The sequence below is a fragment of the Trachypithecus francoisi genome, unplaced genomic scaffold, assembly GCF_009764315.1.
Source record: "Trachypithecus francoisi isolate TF-2019V2 unplaced genomic scaffold, Tfra_2.0 Lachesis_group2, whole genome shotgun sequence".
In the NCBI taxonomy this organism is placed as follows: domain Eukaryota; kingdom Metazoa; phylum Chordata; class Mammalia; order Primates; family Cercopithecidae; genus Trachypithecus; species Trachypithecus francoisi.
Genome location: NW_022681465.1, coordinates 10,232,574 through 10,244,951, shown reverse-complemented (window position 1 = coordinate 10,244,951; position 12,378 = coordinate 10,232,574). Strand labels below are relative to the sequence as shown.

General features: G+C 40.3%; 1 protein-coding gene across 3 annotated transcripts in view; it reads right to left on the bottom strand.

The window, feature by feature from the left end:
• MARCHF6 (membrane associated ring-CH-type finger 6) overlaps window positions 1-12,378 on the bottom strand; it is an 83,202-nt gene that overhangs the window by 3,880 nt on the left and 66,944 nt on the right. For all 3 annotated transcript variants that reach the window (XM_033178792.1, XM_033178794.1, XM_033178793.1), the window contains 3 exons: window positions 7,887-7,976; window positions 5,194-5,326; window positions 1,731-1,866 (listed from right to left, as the gene is read on the bottom strand). In XM_033178792.1, coding sequence (XP_033034683.1) covers window positions 1,731-1,866; window positions 5,194-5,326; window positions 7,887-7,976 — 359 coding nt within the window. The remainder of the gene's footprint in view (window positions 1-1,730; window positions 1,867-5,193; window positions 5,327-7,886; window positions 7,977-12,378) is intronic.

Sequence of the window (12,378 nt, the reverse complement as noted above, 5' to 3'; positions counted from 1 at the left end):
AATGAGAGGTCAATGGGAATAGACCCGTGGCAAAGGCTGAGAAGAGCAGAGTGTAGAAAGGCAGGCGCCCAGCATACAGAGAGCAGCAGGCAGGAAGTTCCCTCAGGGCATGTCTTGCTTGTCATTCTGTTTGCAGTATTTACTCCTCTGCCAAAAAGTTAAGTGCTAAAAAGTTGATTTTCTTTTTTTTTTTTTTTTTTTTTTTGAGACGGAGTCTCGCTCTGTCGCCCGGCTGGAGTATAGTGGCCGGATCTCAGCTCACTGCAAGCTCCACCTCCCGGGTTTACGCCATTCTCCTGCCTCAGCCTCCCAAGTAGCTGGGACTACAGGCGCCCGCCACCTCGCCTGGCTAGTTTTTTGTATTTTTTAGTAGAGACGGGGTTTCACCGTGTTAGCCAGGATGGTCTCGATCTCCTGACCTCGTGATCCGCCCGTCTCGGCCTCCCAAAGTGCTGGGATTACAGGCTTGAGCCACCGCGCCCTGCCAAAAAGTTGATTTTCATCATTGAAAATACCCCTTCCTCTTCTTTCAGTTGACAGTCCTTTGTACTCTGACTGGCTAAGAATACTTGTATTTTTTACTGTCAGTAAATGCTCTGGAGAAGTCTTGAACGCTATAAATTTCATTCTCAAAAATCTTACTCCTCAGAACAAATAAGGCAACTGTATAATTTGTTGTGCAAGGGGGGACAAGCACAAGTAAAAGGGGGTCGTGTTAATAATGACACAAAGGCAGCAGGTATAAACTGGGACTCTCTTGGCCGACTGAGATGGATAAACAACAAACTCACTTTCTCTGCTAGAACCCAGTGAAGCAGATGATTCAGCCTACAATTAGGACATGAAAAGTCAAATATTATCCCAGGAAGGTGTCTTCCTTGGCTTTCCTCAATCTCTTACTGAGATCAAGTGACAGAGTTTTCAATGGTTTCTTCAAAACAGAGAGTCCCACAACATTTTTGCAGTAACCCTCAAGCCTCTCTGTGCAACCTGAGAGTAACCTAGTGGCCCTGCATAAGCAAGAGGAGCTTATGCAGGGCACTGCTGGTTTCTAATGCAGGCTTCTTATTTTTATCTAAAACTATTTAATATACTGTCAGACCAAAACATTTGAAAACAGACTGAAAAACTATTTGGAATGGGCATTAAAAAATCTCTTGGCTGGGTGCAGTGGCTCACGCCTGTAATCCCAACACTTTGGGAGGCCAGGGCAGGTGCATTACGAGGTTAGGAGATCGAGACAATCCTAGCCAACATGGTGAAACCCTGTCTCTATTAAAAATACAAAAATTAGCTGAGTGTGGTGGTGCACACCTGTAATCCCAGCTCCTTGGGAGGTCAAGGCAGGAGAATCGCTTGAATCTGGGAGGCAGAGGTTGCAGTGAGCCAAGATCGCACCACTGCACTGCGGCCTGGCAACAGAGCGAGAGACTCTGTCTCAGAAAAAAAACCACCACCATCAAAAAAAAAACTCCCTCTCCAAAACAGTTTCTCCCAGTCTTTTCCAGCTCTGTAAGTGACAACTCCATATTCCCTGTTGTTTGGGCCAACTGAGTCCTTGATTCCACTCTCCTTCACATGTCACACTATCTGTCAGCAAACCTTGCTAATCCCACCTCCAAGTATATCCAGAATCTAAGCATGTTTCCCTCCTATGATTTGTCACATCAGACACATAAATTAAGAAGTGAAAACACCTAAACAAGAGATGAAAAGAACACCAGACTTACTTGTCATTTTTAATATGTTCATAAAGGCGCTTAAACTGGCGGACCTGGAAGGACAAAATTGCCATCAATACCACCACCATCAGTAAAAATGGATAAATCCGCCGATGGACTAAGTTTTGCATTTCCGCAGTAACACCTAGAAAACCAAAAAAGAAAAATTTTAAGTGTATGTGAAATAACAGTGACATGAAACATAAACATGTCCTTCCCCTAGGAAGAACGGACTGGGGCAGACAAGGTTTCTAAGCCCCAGGTCTGTTAACTTTCTACAATCTGTGTGGGTCATGAGCCCTTTCTGACCCCCACCTTTCTCATTTGTAAAACAAGGAGGCCAGACATGGTAGCTCACGCCTGTAATCCCAGCACTTTGGGAAGCCGAGGCGGGTGGATTGCTTGAGGTCAGGAGTTCTAGACCAGCCTGGTCAATGTGGTAAAACCCTACCAAAAAACACAAAAATTAGCCAGGTGTGGTGGTGTTGCACCTGTAGTCCCACCTACTCAGGAGGCTGGGGTGGGAGAATCGCTTGAACCTGGGACGTGGAGGTTGCATGGAGCTGAGATCACGCCACTGCACTCCAACCTGGACAACAGAGTAAGATCCTGCTTCAAAAAAAAAAAAAAAAAAAAAAAAAGAACTGGATGAGATGACTTCTCATGTTCCACAAGCAGTGGTGTCATTTATACTTTTCAACTGCACCACAGTTTAAAGAGGCAAAACCAAAACTGTGCTTATATAATAAAAAATATCCTCAAACTTTTAGAACACACACATATTTATTTTTCTATATTTAACTCATGAGTTTTAATACTTCCTTAGCAGAGGGGACTGGGGGGGCTTTAAAATCAGAGCAAGTATTTCCGAGGAAATCAGAAAATTAATACCCTCAGGTGGATTATTCCAAACACAATAGTGTGCTGTGCATAAGCTAGACTTTGGGGTAAGATTCTCAATCTCTACGAACTTCAATTTCCCATTTCTAAAACAGAGTTGACAAAACATATTAAAAAGCTACCCTAAGACTAACGTATAAGAATTACATAAAGCATTTAAACAGGGCAAAACACATACTAACATTTTTCATTTGCCACTCTTTTTCTCTTCCAAAGTCTCTCCAGAAAAGCTCAATAAAATTTTTAAAAATGAAAATATGAACGACTGGTTTGGAAATCCAAATTCTTAAGTCTATATACTATTAATGGGCAGAAAATAACATATGATAATTAGAATAAAAAAGAAAATAGGGCATTCCTAGTCTAGACAAAACCAGTAAATAGATTGTTCTAAAGAGTCAAAATAATTTAATTTTAATGACATAGTCAACTAATAAGCAATGGGCTGGGCGTGGTGGCTCACGCCTGTAATCCCAGCACTTTGGGAGGCCGAGGCGGGTGGATCATCTGAGGTCAGAAGTTCAAGACCAGCCTGGCCAACATGGTGAAATCCTGTCTCTACCAAAAGACAAAAATTAGCCGGGCATGGTGGCACATGCCTGTAATCCCAGCTACTCAAGAGGCTGAGGCAGGAAAATTGTTTGAACCCAGGAGGCGGAGGTTGCAGCAAGCTGAGATTGCATCACTGTACTCCAGCCTGGGCAAAAGAATGAGACTCTGTCTCTCAAAAAAAACAAAACAAACAAAAACTAATAAGCAATGGGCTTTGAAATATATTTTGCATGAAATATATATTTGCATTTTAATATGGTATTTATGATACTCAGCATAGTCACAATTCAAACCAAATAAAAGCCTTGAAGTTTCTACTTAGAAGGAACCAGGAAATGATGCAGTTTGCACACTGTGGGTCCTCAGCTTAACTGTTCCCTGTTTCCCATGCCATCCTGCAGACTGAGGGATACATTGCTTAGCCTCTCTCTATACAAACCTGTGTTTAGCAATTTTTTTTTTTTTAAGAGACAGGGTCTTGTCCTGTTGCCTGAGCTAGATTGGAGTGTCACAACCTGAGGTTAGCCCTGAACTCCTGGGTTCAAGCAATCCTCCTGCCTCAGCCACCAGAGCAGCTGAGATTACAGGCGTGTGACACCACTCCCAGATAATTTATTTATTTGTTTTTTTAGAGGTTGGGTCTCACCATGTTGCTCAGGTTGGTCTTGAATTCCTGGCCTCAAGCAACCTCCCACCTCAGCCTCCCAAGCAGCTACTGCACATGGCTAATATCTTTACTGGCTAAGAAGCAATGAGACTGTTAGAAGTCAAACCAGTGGCAAAAGGTAAAGAAGGGCACACACACAAAGGGCTTCCAAGGGGCTGGAAAAGTTCTATTTCTTGACCTAGTAAGGGAACATACAAGTATACATGTTACACAGCAAGTTTGGGTGTGTGTTTTTTTAAGCTCTTCTCTCATGGTTAAAGGGAGGAGGGTGGCATTTCTGGCAGATGGATAAGACAAATGAAAATGTGGAGACAGCCATGGAGATAAGAGGACATGCTGTGTTTGATAAGAGGCCATTCCATGGTTGTTTAATCAAAACTCAGAGTATATGACATGGAGTAAGGCAAGGAGTGAGGTCAAACTGAAGTCCACATCAAAGCAAGAGTAGGAGCCTTGTAAACTATGCCAGAAGGTTGGACTGTATTAAAGGCCACAGAGGAACCAATGAAACAATGGTTCACCAAAGAGGCACAGTGAAATTCATTCTTTTGAAAGGTCATTGTGCCCAATGTGGAGAAGGAATTAGTGGTGGCAGGTTTAAGGCTGGGAAACCAGATAGGAAGGTGCCAAAGTTAGGGTAGGAGACGAATGACTCAACAGAAGTCAGGAGCAAAGGCTCCAGAGATGAGAGACCAGATTCTTCAGGGAAGAATGGGACACTTGGAGACCAGAGGGACATGGAGGACAGAATAAGGTGACATGGATAGCCTTCAAGGTTTCTGACTTATGCAATTTGTTGGATGATAATGTTTGTTGCTGAGAGATGGAATTCTGGAGAAGAAAAATATTTGGAAAGGAAAAGTCTCTGCTTCTAATTTTGAAAATATGCTGGGTTTAAGGAGCTATGAGGATTCTTCAATACACAATAAGACAGTGTATTTCCAAGTATAAACATGTTGCACATTAGCATCTCCTCTTTGGGTCTCCTTTTACGCCAAAGAGTGTTTAAAAATTAAATATAACAACACTGTTACTTAATTTTACATGATCACAGCACTTCTAGTCAGAAGAAGACAACTTGAAGGAAATCTGATCCTGCCTACTTTGTACAGCATGTAAATTTCAAATCTTATGTTCTGGTAGAGAAATGAACTGTATCAAAGAGCTTTATGACCCTCTAATCTTACCCATAGTAGTCAAATCTAAGAAAAGTGGTATTTTGAAATCATTGTTTTAGCTCGATTCATGTTTACAAATAAAGCATACGGAGTGCGCCATCCTCTTTACTAGGGGTGAAAAGAATGTCCAATGTTATAAGTGCTCCTTCAAAGCTCCACAACCAGCATTACGTACCTAGTAAAGGAACAACACCAGAGGCTATGACATAAGGTACACACAGGGAGAGCAACAGCACAGAGATCACTGGAGCTGCCAGTCTACGAACAATATAGTGAAGGTCAATGTTCCGGATGCCATTTGCATAAACCTGAAATATTATAAAAAACAATTAGAACAAAGATACAAGACAAATTCCTCCAAGTTAATAGAGCAATCTCCACACAACTGAATCTGCCAACCCAAAAATAGTCAAACTGGTTACTTTTAAGTCAAGGCAAATTCTGGTATACCAACATAAGCACAGTGCCCACGAGTTTCTGAGGAAATGTATTTACCCACTAACACTCTGCAATTAGCTCTGCTAAGTGATGAAATAAGACACTAATCTAGAATAATTTATACTCTACTTGCACTATACAATACCAGATGACATTCAGTGGTATTCATTCAAGACCACATTACCTGAAGTAACTTCATATACCTTATGTAAGACACATGTAATACGTAATATTGTGTTGTTATACAATATTGCATTCATTTTATCTGAGTATGATGAGAAAATACTGAAGCAGGAAACATTTCTGAAGTTTGCATAAATCAAATTTTAACAAATCAAAAGGTATTTACAAATTTAGTATGAAAGAATTCTATAGTGAATATAAAAAAAGCAAGTCCAAGAATTGCTAGAATATTTCCGTCATCTTATCCAGAAAACTCTACAAGAGTAATGCAGAGGAAAGAATGGATGGAAATGGGAAAACCTTGGGAACAGAAAATTTAGATGGAGTGCAGACAGAAATAAGGCAGAAGGCTGTTATTTTCTTCTCCTCTTGCCTCCCCAGCAGCACTTAAACCTCTCTTAGCTGTGACTGAATGTAGCATAACTCAAACCCATCACCTCAGAAATTGAATGGCAAACATGCTTAACCTTTTAAAGGCATGCTTCCATTCCCAAAGACACCTAGTTAACCCAAATACATTTTAATCAATGAAGCAAAGCATCCCAGTGTTTCTCAACCATTCCCAACCATTTTACTTAAATTTATACAGACACACACACACACATGCAAGAGAAAACAATAACAGAACAAATTATTTAGAAGATCAATGATGTTCCACAGCCTCCAGTATGAATAAACCTTATCTCCACGCTCCTTTTTCAAGGGCCAGAGTCTAACCTGGCCACTCTAGAGTGTACTGACCTGCACTCTGATCCCGAAAGCATATGAAGCCAGAAGCCCCCAATCCATCACACTCCTGGTGGACTTCAGAATTAGCTCATACTTCAGACACACACACACACACTGCAATTTGCTGGCTCCGCAACCCCCCACTCCTAAGAATCAAAATCTTGAAATATAGGTACTTCTTGAAAAGACTTTCTTGAGCATGCTTGGCTAACTACTGTCTTTACTTCTCATACATCAAAAAGAGGTGTACTTTACTGCTACAGAACTGTCATGTCTTATTTATGTGGCACTGGCCTAAGGATAAGAGGGGTCCCCACAAGTACATCTGCTAGATAACGAAAGCGTAAAGAAGTAGCAAAATCTGTTATGTTGGCCATTTTGGATAGAAATTTTCCTTAAATGAAGTACCATACTTCCTAGTCTTATTATCGGAGTGCTAAAGCACAGTCTACCTTTTCCAAGTTATTGCCACAACAATCAAATTATCTGGCAGTTCTGTAACACAATAACAGTCTTAGGTACTATAGCTAGATCAAGCCAAAACAGCTCTCCTTTTGTAATCTGCTTTTTCCTCTGCCTTTACTACCTCGAGCAATAACCTTTCCCCCACTCCAGAATCTACTATAGGCTTAGATACATTCACATTAAACTTCACCAGAAAAAAAGCACATACTTTCATTCTGTCTCCACTATCAACAAGGTTCTAGATACTGTAAGCTACTGGTTAACCTTCAGATAAAGGATGTCTTAAATGTGGTTGATGAAAATTCATGGGAATATAGAAGACCACAATATGCCACCCTAAAAATATGTCTCTTTGGCATAGGGATTGTTTTGAGCTGAACGCAACTGAGAAAGGGTAGATGTAGGAAAACTTTCTGTCCTTCCTCTATTGCCTAGAAGCAGAATATAAACGTATAGACAAAAGGTAGCCCACCCTACCTACCTCCACCAGGGAGGACAAAGAGTACCCACTGAAGAGAGTTTTGCGCCTTTCTGGGCCTCTAGATGGCACCAGAGGAATCTACACTGCCAAGCTTTACTAAGGAGCAGCATAGCATCTGCCATTTGTTTGCTCCCCCCCATCTGCCACCCCTAGAGAGTCAAAGTTCTTTTCATCTTGTCACTTCTCTAAACATATATTATTCTTTGTTGAAGATCAGCTGGAATTCAAAGCCACCTCTTTGAAATTACTCATTCCCTGGGTATTTCCATGTATATATGAAATACGTACTTTAATAAACTTTTGTTTTTCTGTTCTGAGTCTTTTATTAAAACGTTCCAATTTAACTAAAAAAAAAAACAAAAACAAGAGCTGAGAAAAAAATTATTTTTCCTCCCATACAGTGGTAAAACTAAACTGCCGTCTTAAAAAAAAAAAAAAAAAAAATTATATATGCCCATCAAACAAAATGTAGAAAACTCAGCAAGCAAGAAAGATAAGAAATGAGTTATAGCCGCCAAACATAAACACAACCAATTCCAGAATGTCTTTCTCTGAAAACTGATCTTGCTTACCTGTTCAATTACAGTTTTCAGCCACCACTGAGGACCCATCAATGTTATAGCTGCAATGATTTTGGCATGCAGGACTCCAAGTGCCCAGTCCTAGGGAATTAAAAACCATTTAACAGATTTCTGTTGTTTTTTAACAATAAACACAGCAGAAAGGCTGTATAATTTTCTTACATTATTTCACATCAAAATAGAAGTTCTACAGGATTGGTAACAATTTTACAAGACTAACATGTACTGAAAACCCAGAGAATTCTTTTTCTTCAACAGCTCAAATTCAATGTTTCCACCAAAAATCATTCTTCTATCTTTTAAAAATCTATATTGTTTTCCCAAGAGTTAGAAAAAGTCTGGACACTAATGGAGATCTCAAAAAGCAAATAAAATAAATGCCAAGATTTTATTTCAAACCATCTTTAGGCTATTTCATTGGTTTCAACTGAGCTTATTTATGTTAAATTAAGACTGTAGAGCAAAGTTTGGCCTAAGAAACCATTCTAAAGGCTCACAGATAGCTTCTAGTTTGAAGCATTTGTGGTTCTACCGGGGAACTGTTACTAGGTTACTCCTCATGGTGCAACGGACTCTTGGCCTGCCTACCCTTCAACTCTCCATCGGGCAGTCAGAGAGATGACTACCTCCTCCCTCCCCACAACCCCCATCCCCACCACCAAGTATCTCTTTAAATGCAAATCAGATCATGAATGTAACTTCCCTCCTTAACAACCCTAAAGTCCTTAGCAAGACACACAAAACCCTTTATAACCTGGTCTCTACCTAGCTTATTTATATATATATATATATTTTTTTTTTTTTTTTAAAGAAACCCCATGTAACATTTAGACTGATTCTTATATAAAACCAAAATCTTTACAGAGAAGACTGGAGTCCTCTGTGACCACTACCTTAAATCCTGATCCCTCCCCAGCAATAACTACTATTAGCTTTTGGTACATACCATCCACATTTTTTTCCCATGCATTCAGCTGCACCTATACATCTATATCCCATAGAAAATATGTAGTATCATTTTTTATATGGACTTTGCTCAGATTGTTAATTCTCCTCTTCACTGTCTACCATCTTGAGGCCAATGTTCCCATTTCTCTACTGGTTTGATTGGTTAGTCTTCTAAGGATCTTCTTCAAATGGGGTGAGAGGTTGATACACACACTGAATTCTTGAATACCTTCAAATATCAATCTTCATCCTGATAGCTGAACAGTTACATTATTTTTTGTCTGGGTAGAGGAAGCTTGGTTTTTGTCCCTTTTATCTCAGTCGTCTATAAATTCTCTGATATCTTACGGTTTTCAGTGCTATAGAAAAGAAGTCCAATGACAGTACAGTTTTTTCCAAGCTTGTATATGATTTCCCCATATCTAACAAGATATATCTAAATATGTGTTTTTATCTTGGATTTCAATCTTACCAAATCTGATGAGCCCTTTCAACCTACAGAATCAGATCTTTCTACAATTCCGTTAAATTTTCTCCTATTTTTCTATCAATGCTGCCTCACATTTGCTCCTTCTGGAATCCCCATTATCACTACACTAAGTCTCCTAGATGTTTCCTCCAAAACACTTCTCTTTCTCAATTTCCTCTCCCATTTTGCTCAGTGCTTTGCATTCATCTTCCATGCCTCCAAGCCAAGCCCAGTGGTGACTGTCTGCATCTTTTTTCACTACTAGATTTGTCTGAAATCTATGCCATACATCAAAACAACTGCATTCTACTTTAGAGCTGCTGTTTGTGTGTGCGTGTGAACACACTGCACTCAGCGTCCTGTGTGTTTGCTCTTCTCTCTGGAAGCTCATGGCTCTGCCAGTAGTTCTCTGTCAAACTGGCATGCGTTCTGACTGCTCTGCCTTAACTGCCTTTCTGTGGCTGCTGAACCTCCTGCATATAAAGCACTTGTTACAATTTCCTTTGCAGCTTCAAGGAGGCTTGGGCCTGGTTCAGAATATCCTAAAGGGCTTCAAAAGGATCTTTTACCTCTTCAGACCTTTGGGATAGCGTCCAACAGTTTCCTCCTGAGGAACATGAAGAAAGCCTCCCTGCTTTTTCTCACAGGCAGGGAAGATGCAACAACCCACCAATTCAGCTTTCTCTTGGCCTTTCGGGAGTCTAGCAGATACCCAAATGAGATTAATGTTTACCCAAGGAGGTGAAAGATCACTGTGATTCACGTTCTCTAAAAACCCACTGCTTTGCAGTCCTTTCCTGCCAGACAGGACACACCACACTAGCTGCTCTGCTAGAATTCCAAGTGGCCCACTATCCCACAGGGCTGCAGCCACTTGCTGCAGGAAAGGCAAGTAGCTTAAGGTCATGAATGGAGAAAAAGCAAGCTGTTCCTTCAAAAACTTGGGGATTTAATGCAAAACATTCAGGATAGCACACTGCACATTATCTGTCTACAGCTTGTGCTTTCCCCCAACTCAGAAACATGTCTGGGAGCTATCGATGTCAAAACAAGTATCTCCACTTCATTTTTTCAATCGCTGCATTGATATTCCACATTTTATTTGGGTATTCTCTATTGGTGGACATCTGGATCATTTCTCATTTTTTGCTATAAAAAATGATGTATTTGCAGAAACAGCCTTGCTCATGCCTCCTGTATACATGCAGTAGATTCTGAAAAGCCAAACTGCTGAGTCATAATACATAAGCATTTTTAAACTTTGATAGTACCAAAGAATTCTCTAAGGTGATGATGATTTCACAGGTAATGCTGAGTACTGTAAAGACCACCAAAAATACAAGTATAACTAGAACAAGTTGCATGTATTACTCATTGCAGCAAGGGAGTAACACAGCATGGAGAACTTGGGGCCCCTCAGTAACAGTGCTAGAAAGGGGTTATTATAGGATTTCAGCTTGTGTTAGGGATTTGGGGGAGGATTTAAGGAAGCAGGAATTTGGTATCAGATGCTATTAGAAAGCAGAGTAATCTGTGAATGGTTATCTTAATAAATAAATCTTATCTAGAAAAAGTGGCAGAAGCTAAAACTGTAATTGGTAATGAAGCAGTAACCAATCCTGTTAGCCAGTAAAGGGGAATGTTTGGTCATTTCTGTGGCTTGAATAATGCTCACATTCTGTCTGTGTTCAGACTTGACCACAGAGGGCCTTGCTTTTGTCTTCCTCTATCTTGATCATAGAGTGACGGTGTAGGATGTTGATGGCCTGGCTAACAGTGCCAAGATGGCTCCTTGATGTCACAGGATGCTTTGGCCTTTTTCAGGGCTCATGCTGCGTAACATTAAAAGGCAGATAGTATCTGTGTGTCTCATTTGCAGCAGCACTGTGCTTGATCATTGACTGGGTTAGGGTATTGTCAGCCTGACCCCTCCACTAGTTGTTTCCCTTTGAGCCATCAAGTAATCCACAAGGTGACACTTTGCCACCATGCAAATAACCACTTTCACACTGCAATATAACATACCTGCAAATTCTTTTCCCATCATGTGGTAGGGGGTCTATGTCCTCTTCCCTTGAATCTTAGCCAACATTTGTTACTTGCTTATACCCAGTAAAATTTACTGAAAAGTGATGTTGTAGGCCTTCTGACAGGGGGTCACAAAAGATGATGCAGCTTCTTGTTTGTGGGGACACTCATTTCCCTGAACTACAACATAAGAAGCCCAAATACCTTGAGGTTACGTAGCTATGAAGAAGCCCAGGCACATACAGGAGCTCCAGTCAACAGCCCCAGATGGGTAGCAACCATCAACAAGCATCAACTCTCGGATTTTTCAGTGATCACTGACTGGGTTAGGGTATTGTCAACCTGATCCCTCCACTAGTTGTGTTTCCAGCCAAATGATTCCAGCCATAACTGTCAAATCATTCCCGGCCATTGAATCTTCCCACTTACGGCTCCAGATAGCACAGAGCAGAGACAAACTGATATGCTCTGTCTTAATATCTGACCCATAAACTCTGTGGACAAAATTAAAATGGTTGTTTTAAGCCACAAAGTTGTGGAATAACTTGTTACACAGCAACAGCAACTGAAGACCAATCAACCTTTCATCTGTTGGATTCAACATCCACTAACAATCATTGCTATTATCAATTATTTTGTTAGGTATTGCAAAACAGTATTTTTCTAATTGTGTTAATCTCTCTACCTTTATTTGCTGGCATTTTTCTGTAAAAAAAAAAAAAAGTATCTTTCCTTCAATTACAGATACTATTTGACTACTCTGGAATACAGCTCTTACAGAAAGGCATAACATATGCTTAATTAGATCCTCCTCAACTTACAATGATGTTAGGTCCAGACAAACCCATCTTAAATTGAAAACACCTAAGTCAAAAATGCATTTAATACATCTAACCTACCAAACATCATAGCTTAGCCCAGCCTATCATAATGCGCTCAGAACATTTACATTAGCCTACATTTGGGCAAAAGCTTCTAACACAAAATCTATTTTATTTTTTGCCTTGTAGTAAAACTGGGGCCTAACAAAGCCTATTT